The sequence below is a fragment of the Salminus brasiliensis genome, chromosome 1, assembly GCF_030463535.1.
Source record: "Salminus brasiliensis chromosome 1, fSalBra1.hap2, whole genome shotgun sequence".
In the NCBI taxonomy this organism is placed as follows: domain Eukaryota; kingdom Metazoa; phylum Chordata; class Actinopteri; order Characiformes; family Bryconidae; genus Salminus; species Salminus brasiliensis.
In genome coordinates this window covers 51,691,080-51,709,941 of record NC_132878.1, presented here as the reverse complement: position 1 = coordinate 51,709,941, position 18,862 = coordinate 51,691,080, and the positions used below count along the sequence as shown (strand labels likewise).

At 42.5% G+C, this 18,862-nt stretch overlaps 2 protein-coding genes across 2 annotated transcripts; one reads left to right on the top strand and one right to left on the bottom strand.

Annotated features, from left to right (window-relative positions):
- Positions 1-353: 353 nt before the first annotated feature.
- Positions 354-11,077, bottom strand: plpp6 (phospholipid phosphatase 6). Its single transcript, XM_072682100.1, has 2 exons — positions 8,479-11,077; positions 354-5,547 (listed from the first exon to the last, which is right to left on the bottom strand). Exons 1-2 carry the CDS (start codon positions 8,993-8,995, stop codon positions 5,180-5,182), a joined length of 885 nt encoding a protein of 294 aa, XP_072538201.1. The 5' UTR covers positions 8,996-11,077; the 3' UTR covers positions 354-5,179.
- Positions 10,824-16,776, top strand: prdx6 (peroxiredoxin 6). The gene is made up of 5 exons (XM_072682114.1): positions 10,824-11,000; positions 13,353-13,509; positions 14,824-14,970; positions 15,355-15,501; positions 15,624-16,776. Exons 1-5 carry the CDS (start codon positions 10,909-10,911, stop codon positions 15,750-15,752), a joined length of 672 nt encoding a protein of 223 aa, XP_072538215.1. The 5' UTR covers positions 10,824-10,908; the 3' UTR covers positions 15,753-16,776.
- Positions 16,777-18,862: the final 2,086 nt, after the last annotated feature.

The following is an 18,862-nucleotide window of genomic DNA, read 5'->3' as shown; positions in this document are numbered from 1 at the left end:
GAACTGAAGATACATCTCCATGTGGTAAAACATCTTAATAAATCCTAGAGCCATAAGAAGCAAACTGGTTGGGTCTCTTTTTAATGGTAGATGCTGTAATTTCACATCAACTATGGTGAGAGCTACCGGTGGGTCTGATGATGATGACGATGATTAGAGACTTGTCACTTGTCAATTATTCTGTGGACAGTGGATTGGAGGATTTCTGATGAATCACATACATTCTATACATTACTGTACCTTTGGGTAGAAGTTCACGGTTTTGTTCATTAGACTAACCGTCTAGACAAGAAGCCTATATTATCCAAACTTATATGAACGTAAACGGTAAAAAACAAGCATGAAACAATGACATCATCTCATTTATGTATTTATTGTAAAAAATACAATCACGTTATGAGCTCATGAGTTTGAAATATACATCACATCACACTCAAACATACATATATATTACTTTATCCCAACAATATGCCTCTTTGGGCTATATTTTTTTAATGTAGATAAGTGATGTTACATTATACAACAGTCAAACTTTAGATTATAGTTCCTATATTCACTGAAAAAGCTGGTGAAATCACAGAAGATGAAGGCATACTAAATACAGTGTATTTCACAGAGCAGGATCGGTCAGTTAGCTAGACAACGGAAGTCAAATGTCTAGCTTGTCTAATGTAAACAGACATAAGGGATATTGCAATTAGACACGTTGGCTTATGTCATCCAACAAAACTGAGACCCCGTTTTATGAAACATCTTTTAGAGGCCCGGACTGGCAAAGAGCTCACAGCACTCAATCCTAACTCTAGTCCTAGAGTAGCCCCTGGTTCTGCCATTTAAGGCCCTGTCCACACACACATGGATATTTTATTAGATGTTTTTGCTTTCCATCTACACAATAACGCTGAAAACTGAGCTGAAAATGCTGAAGTCAAAATATTTTACTTACTCCCTACACACTGAATTACATAAGTCATAAAACTACAGTGTCCACATGCAGATAGCACTAGATTTCAGATCTCCACATATGACTAAACGTAAATACTGGTCACTACATAGGGAGACGTGTGTAATTCGGGATTAAACCTGTTTTCTTCATGGTGTTGTGATAAAATACTAACGGAGGGATGGAAATTTCTATGTTTTAAAATATTCGGATACTTGTGGACAGGGCCTATGTGTTTTACCTGCCATCAACATACCTGGTCCAGCTAATAAACAAGTCCCTGTGAAGTTAAAGTGGGTGTGTTGAAGCAGGAAAACAATTAAATGTCCAACTGTGCAGCGGGTACTCCAGGACCAGGACTCACAGGATCACAGGATAGGGAATCCGATGCAGCCTGAAGTGATCACAGTTACAGCAGTCTAAGAGACTGATCCAGAAACAGCATTCCCCTGAAAACATTTCCCTAAACCATGTTCAACTTTCAAGTGCTACCTTTCACTGGAGCCTTGGACTCAAGAAAATACACATGGTCCCTAGAAAATACACACCACTGGAAAACACCACATACATTATTGCAATTCAAAGATAACAATAAACCTTTGGCAAGCCTTTGATTTCTCATCCTCTCATATTGCAGAACTGAGAATGAACAGAGTGATGGAAATATCTGTTATTGCCAAAAATAACAACAACCCCCCCCCCCAAAAAAAAACAGTCAAAACAGCCAAGAACACCACAACGACAGCAACGGAAACTGGCTCCCCACTGCCTCATAGACATGCACCATCACAACAGGCATGGTTTCACCTCTGTGCTAGACATACGCTTACCTAGACTAAGAACATCATGTTCTTAATAATGTTTAGCTATACAGGGTCATCGTCACATATCCACACTATAACTGGTTAACTCCAACAGCAGCACTGGAGATGTTACATAAGCAAAGGCATGCTGCAGCTGGGACTGAAGAATGTGGAGGTGGACAAAGATAGGGGAGGGGGGTTTGTAGCAAGGGAAAAAGAGAAACGACCAAAACGGGGGTCTGAGGGTAACAGATGGCGTTATATCTGTCCTATGACAGAAAGAGGATATAAAAAGAGGTTGTAATTAGGTGTCTTTCTGGATTTTTATGGCTTTGAGGAAAAAGGGAGCGCATTACTGAACTGCTAAATTATCAATGTGGGAGAAGGGTTCTGGGGTGGCTTAAGCTTGAGGACTGCGTGTCTTCATTTATCTCAAACACACACACGCGCACATACACACACACACACACACATACTGCTAAAAAGAAACTACTAGTATTTCTCAAGCTAAGGCCTTCCACAGTGCTGGCAAGTAGCAAAAACAAGCAACAGATATAACACTTGCTTAAACCTCAACTTTTTTTTTTGTTGCCTCTAGTGCAGAGCTCTCAACCAAATCCCTAATGGAGGTACATCAAAGGAAAATGTTGCTTTGTACTCACAGTACTCTTCCCCAGTAACAGAATATCATCAATAAAAAAGTGCAATAATAATACTAAAAAAAATCTACAATCCAGCAGTGGATTCCAATAACAGGGCCAGTTTTCCTAAAATTTTTCAGAGTAGGAGTGCTGATCTAGGACCTGTAAACTTATCAAACAATACAAGAGGAATTCTATTCCGGATCATCACTCCTAACTTGAGACGTTTTTATGAAAGCAGGCTCTGATTTTCCAGCATATTATGTAATTATGTGAAGCTAGGGGTGGGCAATATGGCAAAACTATTCTTTCAGATACTGCAACGCACTATGAACAGTGACACACAACCAACTGTGCACTTCCAAAGTCCGAAAGTCAACAACATTCAAAGGCAAACCATTAGAAAGCACTAACTCAGAGCCTGAATAAAGACATGCAGTACATCAGTCGGACTATATATATATATATTTTTTTTTTTTTTTTTTTTTGTGTAGCTTTTTCTCTGCAGTTTGGCCTCTCACCCACACATTCAACTTAAAAGAGATTTTTGAAAACATTCTCCATAGTTAAAAAAACCCTCATCATCACCACATTGCACATGGTTGTTGCCGACTAACGTCTGGGTGGACTTTTTCAGTGCGCTCTGGCAGAATATCAGGACTGTGTGGGAGACATAACCATGCCAATACACATAACTTTTTGGTTTTTTTTTTTTTTTGGCCAAAGTCAGACTTTAAATCTTACTGAGATATGTGATTACTGGGGGTCTCCTATTTAAACAACACACTGTAGAAAATATTTTCTTTGTTGTGTATAACGGAGATCTACTGAGGACTTTTATTGAGGCATTCAACATCAAACTTGTATGGTATTAAAAGTACAGTATTATCACTCACGACTGGGTTGCCTTGCTTCTGTCTTCGTTTTAAAGTCATTTTTATGTTTTCTTACAGATGGAGAGCTTTTTTGAAACAGTCTTGGAGATGAAAAAAATAAACCCTGATTTTTTTGGATATGTGAGGAATGAGCATGTTGCAATAGCAGTTGCAGAACTACAACTTTTCTAAAAATGACTGTTTTATAGTGTTTAATACCTAATAATCCAGTCTGACTCTCCTCCCTGACCAATCAGCTCCCAGCTCCTTTACAACACTGCAGTCTAATCACTGTGTGTGTGTGTGTCCGGACTGATATCTGTAGTTGTTGTTGGTCTGCTGGTGTGTAATAGCTGCTTTATAATGGGTGAATGTGCTGTGATTTGGGTTTCTATAGCGTGTGTGTATTTGCGTCAGTGCTGGTTTATAAAAAGAGAAAGCGTGCGGTTCTCCCGCTGGTAAAACAGAGTGTTTCAGTGAGAGCTTGATAAAGGTTCAGATATTATGGTCGGTTTTCAGGTTTCACTGTAAAAAAGCTCCACACTGCAGACTCTCAACTCCTTTATTTACCTTCTGAGAGCGTCCGCACAGCTGCCGACTGAGCAATAATGTCCATTAATGGCATCTTCAGGACACCAGATGGTGCTCTAAACACCCTGGTTAAAAAATAAAAAACTGGAACTGTCATGATCCCTAATGATAGGCTTTAACGATGGGTCGATCTTAGAAACGCAGTTTTGCAACAATGACAAAAATAGCATGCAGCTCTAAAGCTCACCATGGCATACCAATATTTACTGTGATGTCATATTGCCCACCCCTGTGCTTCTAATGTAGGTCTATTTTGGATACATTTGCGCTCAATGTCCTTCTTGGCCAAAAGGTGAGCTGAGAGGACAGTCACATCCTCTGAGCTTTACTAGTGTGCATGGCTGCACAATTCAGCAATTCTCTACCCATTTACTCTCAAAATGAAGGAAGTGCTGTAGCTGCAGCTTTGCTGAAATCCCACAGGTAAACAAACCACAAATAAATTTGGAATTATTTATATTGACCTCTCACTTTGAGAGGCAAATGTTTTGGAATAAGTTCTGCCTCTTACTGCTGTGACTAAGATCCATTTAAGAAACCTTCAATAAAGGGAAGAGGAAAGCAGGAGGTATGGTTAAAAACCATAAAAAGCCATTTAAATTTAAAATATGAATAAGAATGATAAAACATCCTGCTTCATAAATCACTAGTGATTTTAAATGGGCACAGTATGGCTTAAGGGCTTTCTCTGAAGAGATTGGACAGTGCTGACAGTTCCCTCTTCCATTATTTTTTAATTAGCTAGATCAAATAAAAACATAAAATACATAGTTTTCTAATGTAATTTTGTAAAAATACAGCAAAATGGTGCCAGATGACTTGGCGAGAATGGCAGAGCTAGAAGTATTTATGGCTGAAGTAGTGTGCTATGGATATTAATCTCTTGCCAAAGATTCATATTGCTTTTGACAAGTTTTCTTTTTTCTCCTTTTCTTTTTTTTTTTTTTTTTTTTTTTTTAAAGGTGATGGTGCAGAGTGAAATCATACAGCAGCACCTGTCCGCAGCAGTAAGAGGTCATCATTTCTGACATCTCCTTAACTTATCAATTATTTATCATTCGATTGCTTCATTCAAAAACAACCCCATGGCCTCACTTAGCAGATGAACGACACATTACATTTATACTTCAAATATTTAGTAGACACACACACAATTCAAAACTCACAACAAATAAAACTGGTGACAGCATGATGATGACGTTACTACCGTGAGGCGTGAAACAGCAGTCAGTCTACATTTTCAGCAGGGGCTCCTCAAGCCGCTGCAGCCTCCTGGACTCTCCTTATTCTTCTGCTTACCGTTTTCTAGCCCAGTCCTCCTGACCCTCACTCCAGTTGTCCCATCATGTTTTGCAACGTAACAGGTGACAGCCACAGTGCCTCCACAAGGTTGTACTGGCAGTAGCCCATGAAGAAGCCGAACGCTACATCTGTCACATTGTGACGTCCGAGGAGGACCCGGGAGAAACCCACGAACACTGCCCAGAGCAGGACGAGCACACGGAGCGGGGCGGCCAGTACGAGGTGGGCCAGCAGGAAGCGGGCACACATGGCTGCACGAGTAGCGTGGCCTGATGGGAATGAATAACGGTCCACTGAGAATGTGACAAACATGTCCATGCGGTTATGGGCGGGACGCCGGCGACGTACCACGGCTTTAACTATGGCCACCAGCACCAGGTCCAACACCAAAGCTAAAAGAGAGGGTGGTGAGGGGGGGGGGAGAAAAGAAGCGAGTCAGCAAAATATTGCACTGCATTGAGGAATTCATTAGATGTGCTTTCAGTATTCCAAATTAAATGAGAACACAGAAGAACCACATGAGATTCGATATATAGATCGGAGCCGATCCAGGCATATTTCAATGGATAGGGTAGCGCCAAGTCTGATGGGTTTAGTTGCAGGTTGTTAAGCCTGCTTAATCAGGTGTATTCTTTTTGTATTACTTTATTTTTCCTTCAGAACCTTTTGGCAAGAGAACAAGCCGTGTAGAGCTGCTTTGGGACTATTTAGGCTTCAGCCTTTTCTGTGCATCTCTCTGTAAGCATTCTTTTAAAAACACTCTTGTACTCTTGCTTCTCAGTTCAACTACTTGTTGGTTGTGTTTGTTTTCTGTGTTCCAAACCACACACTTCTGCACTTTACCTAGCACACTAATTAATGCACTTGCAATGGTGGATCACTATTTGTGCACTATTTAGTGTGCTTGTGTGCGGTTAGGCCTTTGTGTTTGTTGTACAAGGAACAAGGAATTTATGTATGTATGTAAGGCTAATTTATGTATAAATGTGTTATTTTCCTCAAAAAATAAAACAAATTTGCTAAGTTAAAGGAACATTACTTTTTTGCTGATATTCATTAAAGCAGCATCATGCAAGAATTGGTATTTTGGACTCCTGGGCTGCCCCTACAGTTAGGGAGGGTAAGTCACTTTTGCAGTACTATAGTAAATACAAATCACGCCTTGAGCACCTCCTCATAGAGAACTGTACATGTGCATTTGTTGATGAACAGAAGTAAAGGAAGCATGCAGACTGACATGATAGTGTAATATTACAGGGTTCTATACAAATATGACTCGGGTTACACAGCATTACACCGTTCTCTTGAGGGGTCTTGAGTCAAAGTCATATAGCGCAGAAGCAGCATTCCATATCCCAGAGTGGGAATAAGAGAGACACCATTCTTTCCATAACATGTGGATTGAGCAAAATAATTTTGAAGCTAATATTAAAAGAAATAAATCTACATAATGTCCCTTTAAATGTTAGACAATTTCCAATTCTATACCAGACATTGAAACATTAACATTCATCTTTGTTGTAAAAACCTTGTTGTCTGTATGAAAACAGTGGAGAAGTACAAACATTGCAGTGGATGAAACAGACAAATAGGGATAAACAGAAAGAGAGAGACAGACAGCCATAGCGGCTCACTTGCTCACCGTCATTACCCCTCCCCCAAGGTCCCCTTTTTACTTTCCTTTCCATCCATCCCCCACCTGCCTTCAGTACTCACACCCCTGCATCCAGCACTCATTACATGCTTGTATGTAATGGGCCAGCTGTCTGCGGTGTCTCTGGTGGGCTGTTTAAGGTGTAGCAGCAGGTCTGGCACATTAAAAATGAACACTCGAACATGGACACAGAAAAAAAAAAGATGTGAGAAAGACTGAAATAGTGCCAAGAGATGCCGGCTAAGAGCTTCGGCTGAACAGCTGTGAGGCTCCTGTGTTTTAGGCTTCCCAGCAAAGTCAGGGATACAAAAGTAGCCAGTTAAAAAACATAAAACTAATCAATACACATGGGAAAAAATAATAAAACACACACACACACAAGCTGTGAACGATAAAGGCATCACTTCTCTATGTGTCCTAGTTCTTGGTTCTTTCATAAACACTGCTACATTTTCACTCTGGCTGCTTGGGCTGTCGCAGTCTATTAGCATTCGGTTTGATGCACTTTCATGCCACCTTCAAAGTAAACCTGTGACCACTGTGTTTTTCGCAGACCGACATGGCGTAATCCAGACGAAAACATTCTCCATAATTCTGCATAGAGCAAAATATGAACCACGTGTTGGTAGCACTGCAGGAAAAGACACAATCCATCCTCAGGACTGGAGGCACTGATTTGCAGCAAGGCCTGTTGATGCATAACGCTTTGCCTTAAGCCCTTTACTCATTCGTCTCAATATTCTGGGGGAGTCTCTTGCTCGAGGGAAAGAAAGGAACGACCCAGTGCCGCAAGAGATCTGCAGTGACAGATTACTTTGACCTGCTGGAAGTGGATCAAACGGCCTTGCCAGGTTTCGCGTACCTGCATCTCGCCACGGGGCTGATGAACAAATTGGGCGATAAGAGCTTGCTGTCTAAGTGGTCTAGAAAATTGCTGACGTTAGCCTGTATAGTGTTAAACCAAAGTCACAGTGCTGTTACCATAATGACATCACCACCATCAGGAAATTGGTCAATAGGGGACCTTGGACATTACTGGACCTTTAAGAGAACGGCTAACTAAGAGCGAGGGATATCACACAACGAGGAAGGATATCACACTACATGTACAGAAGTACCAGGAACACCTGTTCTAATCAACTACCTGGCCAGCACTCTCCGCTTGTGTAAGAAAAAGACTGCCAACAGAAGGTCAATGCAATCAAATCCTCACATAAACAGAAGAGCAGAGACTGGTACTGCAAAAAGAGAGGGACACACTGGATAAACCGTTGTCAAATGTTTGGACATATTTAGGACCCAGACAGGGATTAAGCCTAGGCCTGGACTTCACAGCAGTCTGAATAGCTCAGATCTAAGCTTAGTCCCTGTCTGGGAAGTCAACCCACAGTGTACGAATTCTGGCTTCAGCTGTTTCATGAAACAAGTAAGCTAGTAAAGGGCAATGAGGACAGATGAGACTTGGTGTGGGAGCGAGGAGCAGACAGCAGGTGTGGAATAGGAAGAGAGGGATACAGTAATGGATGCAGAGGGGCTCCCTGGTTTACAGACATGAAGAACAGGAGGCTGACAGAAAGGTGACCAGAAAGTGAGGGGGAGCCATGAATGTGCCAGGGTTACAGTATGGGACATGGTGATCCAATATAGGGGACAGCTGTGACTACATTACCCATGAGCAGGTTGAGCATGACCTCCTGCCCCGCGGCGCTGTCACTTTTGTATAAACAGTACGCGGCACCGACCAGCCACGGTATTCCGTGTCCAGACACCTCGACCAGTTTCATTAAGGGCCGCATGCTTCCCCACGACGAGTCCTCACAAGCACACACGCCGAGCCGCTTGGACAGCCACAGGTCTATGGCAAGCAGAGAGCTGAGCGCTATGCCGATTATGGAGGGGTTTAACCGCATACAGTCCTCTTCCGGCAGCTGCTGCCCGCCGGTGGAGGAGGTGGAGGAGCCGGAGCCCCTCCGCCGGGTCGGGCTGTCGGCCGCTCGCAGACGTGCCGCTGTCGGGTCCGAGCCCTGGCGCTGCAGAGACGGTGGAGGAGGCGAGCGGCTCAGCGACATGAACTCATACCGCCCGACGCCGCCGCCGCCGCCGCCGCCGCTGCCGCTGCTGCTGCCGCCTCCGCCGCCGCCGCCGCCGCCCACACCGCCGCTGCTTCTGGCTTTCGGAGAGGGCATTTCCGCCGCTGTAGCGCAAGGACGAGCTCGCTGCAGTTGCTGTTGCTTCAGAAAAGCGTTGGTGAGGCGTCTGGTACAGGTTTCAGTTCTCACACCCAGCCGAACTGCCCACACCAGCCATGATTCACCAGCCCTCTTTGCGGTGCACACTGGGAAAACCGCGCAGCAGCTTGGAGCGGTTGCGGAGGCAAACCACGTGACTCACATCAACATGAACTTAAAGTCCTTCAGTGTGGAAACTGATAGTGAAGTTATAGTGTTATTTTCATTTAAATAACATTTAATATGCAACCCAGCATTATGTATTGGGGCTGAAACACACTGCGGCACACAGGCTCAGTAACCTGTGTGTTAAAATATGCCACAGGCTGCACTGATTACTGTCCATAAACTAGCAGGAGGGGCTACTGAACTAGCTGGAGGCTCGAGCGAAGAAGGAAGAAATTGACAAGCCAGCCAGCCAATCAGATCTCAGGAGAGGATGTTTAACTAGCTAGTCAGATTACAAGAGGGAAATTGAACTAGCAAATCGTATTGCAGATTTTATTTTAACTAGCCAATCAGAGTCCAGAAGGAAACATTTAACGAGCCAATCATATGTCAGGAGTGTCCCTCGGGTAACCGGGTAGCTGTGGCCTGAAGGTTAGAGATGCAGGCTTGGGACTGCAGTGTTGCTGGTTCAGTCCCCAGGACCTGTTTTCTGTTGAGGTGTGCTTCTCAGCGGTATCACATGTGCCCTCATCACAATTTTTAATGTTTTCCTGTGTTTTCCATAATTCTCATGTTCCTCAGGTGCATTATCCAATCATACCTTACCCTGATACTTCATTTTCATATAAGCATATGTCCTACCTACGGTTTTATTTAGGCAGCCTAGCAGCCTAACCCATTACCCTTTAAACCTTTACCTCAAGCGGGGATATTGTAAAGTGTGTAAGATGAATGTGACACTTTAAGGTGTGTCCCATGCTAACATAAGAGATACTTCATCCCAAGTTAGTATCCCAATACCAATACTGATACACTATCTGACCAAAAGTATTGGGACACCTGCTCATTCATTGTTTCTTTTAAAATCAAAAGTATTAAATAGAATAGTTTACCCTGCTTTTGTTGGAGTAACTGTCACTACTGTCCAGGGAATTGCTATGAGCAATAGTGAGGTCAGGATGTTGCATGATCGCCGCCCCACCTCATCTCCAACTCCTCCCAGAAGTATGGGATAGAGCACCATCATTCCAGAAAACTGGAAAACTGGAAAACCCATGCCTGGCATTAGGCATTGGTTCCAGTAGGTCCATGCTTATGTGCTCCAGAGAGTCCTATACTATTGGCAGTACTTCTCTACAGGGACTTAATGCATTCATTAGAAGGGGTGTCCACAAACATTTGGACTTTTGGACATAGTGTACTTTTGAAAGTATTCTTGTGCATGTGAAGAGAGAAATCTGTTGTTATTTACACATCAAAAACAGGTATACAAACAAAAATATGGGCATGCAAATGATATTTGAATGAATCTTCTTTCTTCTTCTTACTTTTTAGTCCAATAACTCCATATTTGCCCTTATAGAGCATCATAGCTACTCTTCACCATAAAAAAATGTATATTCAGTTTACTGATTAGAATATATTGAGAGAGCTGATTATCCAGCTGTTTGATGATTATCCTGGTCAGACACCCCTGGATTAACTCAGTTCCAATGTACCAGGTAGTGGAGGTGTGTCTGACCAGGAAAACCACCACACAAAACTGGACCTGGTCCATTGAAGACTGTGGTGCCCTCCTGCTCTAGAGGCTGATTGGGTAGCTCAGCCTCACCCATTCGATACATGCGGCTGAGTGTGTGTGAGTGAGTGTGTGTGTGTGTGAGCTCCAGCACGCTGCTGTTAGGTCGAAGAGAAGCGCAGTCATGCCGGGTCTCCTGTTAGGAGACGTCTTTCCCAACTTTGAAGCGAACACGACGGCCGGCAGGATCAAATTTCACGAATTCTTGGGAGACTCGTGAGTATCACACCGTTAACGCTATGCTGTCTTTATCATTTAGGCTGGCACGCGCGCTAACGTTACGTCAGGCCTGTCGTGCCCTGACAGACACAGCATGCAAGCTATCGCGCTTAGCCTCGCGAGTTTAGCAAGAGCAGCACCAGTTACTACATTAAAGGAATATTCGTGGTAGGAATCGCTTATCTTAGCTCTGTAATGCTTGCACTACACTTCCCCATCAGAGCAGTGATATAACACAGCTAGCTGGCTTGTTGTCAAGCTGTGTCGACACCTCGTGGACTCGGTTCACTTCTGTTTGGACGCCGTTTAAACCGCCTGAAATAGACGGTTCCTACTTTTTATAGATTAATAAATGCATATTTTGAGCATGTGCAAGCTCTAACAGCAAATACGAAAATATATGAAGGCGAACACCCTCTAAAATCCTCAGATTTTTGCATATTACCGTCAGCTGAGCTTGACTTCCAGTTCCACCTTAAATGGTGGGGCGGTTACGCTCTGAACGGAGCCGCCGCACTGTAACCACTGCGCCATTTAAGGTGGAACGGGAAGTTGAAAAAGGAAGCTGGGTTTTTTATTAATAGTGTGTCATGGGTGGATGGAGAAATGCCATGACTTTCGATTTCATCGAGGGCAAACTAGCTCTTGCTTGGAGAGAACCCACCTGTTGGGACTTGTGACCCCCATCAGCTGCTATGGTTAAAGAATCAAGGAAAATCAGGTTGCTTTGAGGAGAAAATCCTTTAACAGGAACAGCCACTGTAGGTTTTCAGTAGCATTAGGTTTCATGGTCACAGTGAGTTGCAGAACACAAGGCCACTTTGTTTAAATTTGGGCAAGATGAGCCTTAGTTTGGCCCTTTCTCTCAGTAGAGAGGAGAAAGTTCAGCGTTTAGGCCAGCTTTCATCTCTTGCACAACTTAATCAGCTCAGAAACCTACACAGAATCAGGTAATGTGTACTGTGCTGCATGTTTAGTGGACGATTAAACTTTAACCCCCTACCATATGGATATTCTGAGCATTACCCTAGTCAAGAGGGGCAGTGTGTTTACAGTAGTATTATATATGAAGAGTTCACTGTTCATGAGAAAGGGTGGCTGAGAGACTCACATGCACACATACATGACAGCTCATTGTCATATGATGGATGAAAGTGTTAAGTATTACATAATTCATCATAAGATTACATGTTTCTATTGGCCCAGATCTGATCTGTTGGGGGGTATTGTTGACTGAGTGGTCCTAAAACCTGCTAAATGTATGATGAGTTAGCAGAGGTAAGTATCTAGGACAGAATGAGTTTTATTTGGGGTGTAACAGGGCACACACGTTGCTTTATTAGCTTGAACTCCTGTTGGTTCATGACTATCACATTAGATTGTGCCACTATAAATCATTTAGTTTAGTGTTTTGTGTGGATCTGTGCTGCTATGAAACCAGTCTGAATAAATCAGCTAGAATGGAGGCATTGTAAAACCTCAAATATGGTAAATTTATAATGAAAATAGAAAAAAATCAGCATTGTGCTGGTCTCCCAGCCAAAATCACAATAGGACATTTTTACCCAAAAAGGATACTATTGGTCAGATCAAGATGAGGGATGTACCATCGTCCTCTATCTTGGGAAATTATTAAGTAGAACAGGTTCTTCGTATGCAAAGTGGATGAGTTGTTTTAAAGTAATGACAATTTCTGGAGCTAAGTCTGTGTTTAACAGCAAGAGTTGCATTAATAGCAGGCCCTGGGATCTCCCTACCTAATTATTAGGTATCCCCTCAGGTACAAGGAACAAGTTGCTGAGACTGAGAATTTGGGACCGACTACTTGATTGGACAAAATGTCAGGTTACTAAATTACAGGCTCAAGGCCCAGCCTAGTCTTGTTGACTAACCTGGAGCTGAAATGTTTCTCAATCCAGCCCCTTCAAACTGCAAATGATCACATTACTGGTCATAAATGCTGCAAATGTAAACGTTTAATGCAGTATCTGTGTTTAGCAGCAAGAGCTGCATTAATAAGAGGCCCTGGGATCTTCCTACCTAATTATTATCCCCTCAGGTACTAGGAACAAATTGCTGAGACTTGCTTGGGAGAGGTTGATGGATATTTCTTTATACTCAATCATGTCATTCAGTTGTGTAATGAATTACTAGCTATGGAGCCAGCTTCTCCAGATGCAGCCGTTGTATAATTTATGATGCGTGTGTTCGCTAAAGTTATGGCCACCTGTTGCTTCAGCCTGAGAACAAGTAAGCAGGAATTTCCTGTGCAGCAAAGTGCTGTTGTGCTACTGTGGTTCTAGCAGTACAGGTTTAACTGACTGAGTACTCCTGCCTCCTTTCTTGTAGATGGGGCATCTTGTTCTCTCACCCTCGGGACTTCACCCCAGTGTGCACAACGGAGCTGGCTTGCGCTGCTAAGATCAGCGATGAGTTTAAGAAGCGTGGTGTGAAGATGATCGCCCTATCCATAGACAGCGTGGAGGACCACATTGGCTGGAGCAAGGTAATTATGGGGGGAGGGGTGGTCAGAAAAAAGTACCTTTCACTGATTTTAGACCACATTTTCCTTTCCTGTTTTGAAACGATTCAACCTTTGGGTCAGTCGCTAATGGGGTCTCTGCATGGATATTGTTTAGAAAACTATATTAGTTGCATGCCTTATTTCTGTTACCTTCAAATAAGCTACCGCTGCTGGTTGAACCTTATGAAATATATGAAATATTTGTATGAATTATAGAATAACTATCAAACCACTCAGGAACTCAGAAAGGACTGAAAAAACACAAATGCAGAGCATGGGTCTTCTAGACTGGGCCTAAAAAGCACCATACCGATGCCTTTTTTACATTTATATGTGTTGGTTAAAAGAAAGAAAATTCAAATTTCACTTAACCATCAGGATTGATTTTGGGGACTAACACCACCATTTAGCATGCCCAATGTGTCATTCACTCACATATGGCCACTCTGCATTGATTAGAAATAGACATCTCAATCAGCCAATCTCAGCCAATCACCACAGAAATGAGGTGAACACCCTGATTGGTGGACAAGGCACCTCCTCTATGTGGTCTCAGAAGGGGAGGGCCCAGTTTTTGTTGTTGTCTGACCTGCTTTGGAATTCTGGACCGACTTTTTAATTGGACAAAATGTCAGGTTACTAAGTTACAAAGGCCCAGCCTAGCCTTGTTGACTGAACTGGGGCCAAAATGTTTCACAATCGTGAACTGCACCCGCAGAGGATCACATTACTGGCCATAAACATCACAAAACTAAACTTTTCATGCAGTATAGCTCTGTTTGGTTATTAAAAGAGCTTAATATTTCTCCCTAAAATGATAAGTGACCGGCCTTACAGTCAGTTCTCCTTCACGCCCCCACACAAGTGCTTGCCTGCTGTGTGCACTCTAGCAGAAACCTTTGGCTGAACTTGTGTGAATGGTGAGAGCTCATCATTCCCACAAGACGGTATTATGTTTGTCTGAGGTCCAGAGGCTGATTAAACCCATTACAGTCATCCTGGAGCTAAAACCAGAATCTGTCTCTACTTATACGTCCCAAAACACATCTCCAAAAAGCTTAATTTTTCAACAGAAATCTATTAACAAACCTTTTTGCTTGTCTTAGTTTTTATTTATGTTCCTTGAATTTGTCATTGCTGTAAATTCTTGCATTTACTGTCCTTTGTTTGGTTTACTTTAGCTTTTTCCCCATGTAACTGCATTACATTTTGAGCTGCATGTTTAACGCTTAAAAACTCTGATACCTTCTTCTGTATGTTATCTTTTACACATTGACCCTCTTTATCTGTGTGCAGGATGTGATGGCGCTTCACCCAGAACAGGCAGCCTCTCCCCTGCCATTCCCAATTATTGCAGATGACAAGCGCGAGCTGTCTGTCCTGCTTGGGATGCTGGACCCTGATGAGCTAGACAAAGACGGCTTGCCTCTCACTGCTCGCTGTGTGGGTTTTCTTTAGAAGCTTCTAATAGATTGAGCTATTTGATGAGACTCAACATGGATATCTAGATAGATATCAACATAGAAGCTCCTAGGTTAATTCTGTGCTGCCCTTGCCTGAGGAAATCAAACCTAGCCTTGAGGTTTAGCTTTAGAACTATATGTCTTCATTACCCGTCACTGTACAAGTTCAGAGTTGGCCTTTATTCTCTGTAAGAATGCAAAAACCTTGTATGTCGATTTGCCAACTTGACAGTCCGAATCTAGTAGTTGTTCTTTATAGTCTGTCAAAATTTCACAATGAATGGATCAGTACAAATGCTTCAAAATAACTTAAGAATAAAATTGTTTTACATTGACTTCCATTGAAAGTAATACTTTTTTATAGGTGTTTGTTGTTGGTCCTGATAAGAAGCTGAAGCTGTCCATCCTCTACCCTGCCACTACGGGGCGCAATTTCACCGAGATACTTCGAGTCATTGATTCCCTGCAGCTGACCGCTAAGAAGAAGGTGGCCACGCCTGTTGACTGGAAGGTAAGTAGAATCTTATCTGAGGATTGAGAAACCAATGTCTTAATGATGTTTTTTCTTTAGATATGAATGGACACATCTAATGGTTTACATTCTCTGTCTCTGTCTGTCTGTTCCTCCATAAGCCTGGAAATGAAGTCATGGTCATCCCCTCTCTCTCAGACGAAGAAGCCAAGAAGCTTTTCCCTGCAGGTTTCACCACCAAGGATGTGCCTTCTGGGAAAAAATACCTGCGCTACACCCCACACCCATAAACCACCATTCGGGATCTTGAACGAGAATAGCAGAAATAGCACTTGTGATGTAATTCTATCAAATTTCTTTACTATTACTTTTCGCCCTTAAACCACAAACGTATAGGATGTAGACAGTTAAATGGGGTCAAACCTAAATCCTGAGACATTAAGTAAAGCCTGATGACGCACACTCTAACGTATAGTGCCTTATCTCTAAAACAAACAGCAGGGTAGGTGGTGAACATGCATGCTCAATGAAAAAAGCTGATCTTGTTCAAGGTAAATATGTGGGAGACCATAGGTGTGTATCGAGAGGGAAGGAAGGAATGAGCTGACTTAAAGGTTTACTTCTATACTGCTTGGTGTATGAGCAAGGGTTTTAAATACTGATGCCCCTCAGCTCTTTTCTTATTGGGCAGGCTTGACCCTAGGCTCCTGTTATCTGGCTAAATTGAGAAATCCTGGTATGTGAAATACTCCCTAGATCACATGTGAGTTATGCAACGAGAGCATCCTGTTACCAGTGACCTGGATGAACCTCAATTCTTTCTGTTTGCAGGAGTTTTAATGTCAGCATTCTTTGACGTTCAATAAATGTCACTGGATGTTAATGTAGCCTCCAGCCCTGTTCATACTGTCTTTAACAAAACTGGATCAGGTTTCCTTCATGATTTTTATGTTCATCTGCTTTGGAGCATTGTATGCCGAGTTGGCCAGACATCTTCATATGTACCTTGATATTCCAAATCTAAAGTTCCAAAGATAAAATTATTGTATTCTCCAAATATTTGTTGGATTTCATTCTGAACTATTAAAATGTTCTTGTTTACACTAAAGTTGACAATCTAAGAAGTGATAGATTCACATTGTAATCATGTTTCTGAATGATTGATGTAGGATGTGTGACTAGCAGCAGCCCGTTGTCCTTAAAAAAAAGCCAGCAGATGGCAGTAGAGGCTTGGTCAATGTAAGAAACACACCACTGTTTTCATGGAACTAAGAGCTGTAATGATCAACTTGAAGTAAAGACTTTGTGCCACCAGCTTAAACTCTCACAAGTCAATATGCTACTCTCTCTGTCTTTTGTTGTCAGTGATCCTCTCTTGTGCATGAGAAAAAATTTGCCCAACGCCAACTGAAACATTAACATACAGGGTGTCAATGAGGCATGAAGCGAAGCCTCTTAATCACAGGCATTCCATCTGTCCAATTAAAAACCAAGGAATGTCCCCAGGCCGGCACTTAGGCGAGTAAATCATTGACACACAATCTCCATTCCTCTTCTAAGAGCAGGAAATGCAGGCTGCCTCTGGCCTCCAGCTTTGAGGGGCAGGTGATAGGGACGGCGGTCAGAGCACTGGGTGTGGGTTACCAGAGCCATTCAACCCACATAGCTACAGCTCATATAACAGTCTAAAGGTCCTGGAAGCTATGCAGCTCTGTGGTTTAGAGCCAGATGCACTGGTGTGATCTAGTTGCCAGATCTCTCTCTCTCACTCTCTCACACTCTCTCTCTCTCTCTTTCTCTCTCTTTCTTTCTTTCAGAAGGTCATGGCCATGGGCCGGGATTCCCCTCATTGTCCATGGAGGGTTCTAGAATGCAGATGGAATGTCTTTGATTATCAAAAGCCACACCCACATGCCCAGTCAGTTCGGGTTGACCGGCCAATGGTTGGCAGCGCTCCTTTAACTCCCTCGTTGGTGGGCACGTCTCAGGCGACAGAACATGACCTCTATAGCTGGTAATCAAAGATGCTTTTGGCATGTGTGAATATCTATCTGGCTTAGGTTTCAGTGGTTCTGCATTAAGTTTAGTGAGCACTAGATGGCAGTCGTGCATTGCTACAATCAGAAAATAGTGCCCAACCACACACACTTAGCAAGCCCAACCTTTTACTATAGTTAGGTCTGCCCTTTATTTGCACCCCCAACAGTGCTATTTCAGAAGAAATTTAATTTGCGCAAAGTAGAGCCAAATAAAAGCAAGAGTCGAACGTTTAACCTTTGTCCAATTTGTAATTTAACTACATCGACCTGTATCGTAACACTCTTTAACTTCGATAACTGAGGGTACTGTACACTCTCTAAGCAAAAAAGACTTGGCTCAGAACTACAGCAGAACCCTTTTTGGTGTAGAATAGAACAGTTTTAAAAGGTTATTCAAAGAACCATATACAAAAGGCTTCACTTTTATATAAAGAACCATTTAAACACTTTTATTTCCTAGTCTCATGAAAAAAAACCTTTTAAAGATGTATGTATTTTATATAACCTCAATTTGGTGTGTGCTGTGTACAGGTCTGTAAGGACCCTCATTTATGTACTACGTTTTAGTTGCAGACTCTTAGAAGATAAGCCAAACATTGGAGGCATTATGGTTCTTACAGTTCAAATGAATTATCTTGGGCCCATCACTGGAAAAAAAGACCAGTAGATCTGAACAAATGTGTTTTTAATCTGGATTAATCTGGATTAGCGTTTGCTACATAGCACAGCAGGAGGCATTTGAAACCCAGCTTCTGGCATAAGAACATGATTACTAGACACCTGCTCATTCACGGTTTCTTCAGATATCAGAGATATTAAAAAAGAGATCCTGCTTTTGTTGGAGTAACTGTCTCTACTGTCCAGGGAAGAAGGCTTTCGACTAGATTTTGAAACACTGCTGTGAGGATTTGATTGCATTTAGTAAGTACAGCATAAGTGAGGTCAGGATTTTGGATGATCATCCCCACTTCAACCCAAACTCCCCAACTCATCACAAAAGAATTGGATGGAGGGACATCACAATTCCACTGCTCCACAGCTCAAAGCCGGGAGACTTTATATTTGTACTCCTCTAGCCCACATCTGGCATTAGGCATGGCGCCAATAGGTTCATGGTTTTCTGCTCCAGAGAGTCCTATTCTCCAATGACTAGACAAGCTGTGCGTGTGCATTTTTACATCTGTGTCAGCAATGGGTACAATTAAAAGTAGCTGAATGCATTCATTACAATGGGTGTCTACAAACATTTGGACATATAGTGTATGGAAAAAAAGGAATATACTGCCATCCAAAAAGCCTAGCCGAGTTTCTTATTAAGCTAGTTAAGGTAGATGAGGCCGAAGGTTGATTACAGTGCTAAG

What these genes read in the sequence shown, in the direction of transcription:
- plpp6 (XM_072682100.1), bottom strand. Translation starts at nt 8,995, where the DNA reads ATGCCCTCTCCGAAAGCCAGAAGCAGCGGCGGTGTGGGCGGCGGCGGC. An exon ending in CATGCTCAACCTGCTCATGG is followed by an intron (nt 5,548 to 8,478) that starts GTAATGTAGTCA and finishes CCTCTCTTTTAG; the next exon opens with CTTTGGTGTTGGACCTGGTG.
- prdx6 (XM_072682114.1), top strand. Translation starts at nt 10,909, where the DNA reads ATGCCGGGTCTCCTGTTAGGAGACGTCTTTCCCAACTTTGAAGCGAAC. An exon ending in CACGAATTCTTGGGAGACTC is followed by an intron (nt 11,001 to 13,352) that starts GTGAGTATCACA and finishes CCTTTCTTGTAG; the next exon opens with ATGGGGCATCTTGTTCTCTC. An exon ending in ACCACATTGGCTGGAGCAAG is followed by an intron (nt 13,510 to 14,823) that starts GTAATTATGGGG and finishes ATCTGTGTGCAG; the next exon opens with GATGTGATGGCGCTTCACCC.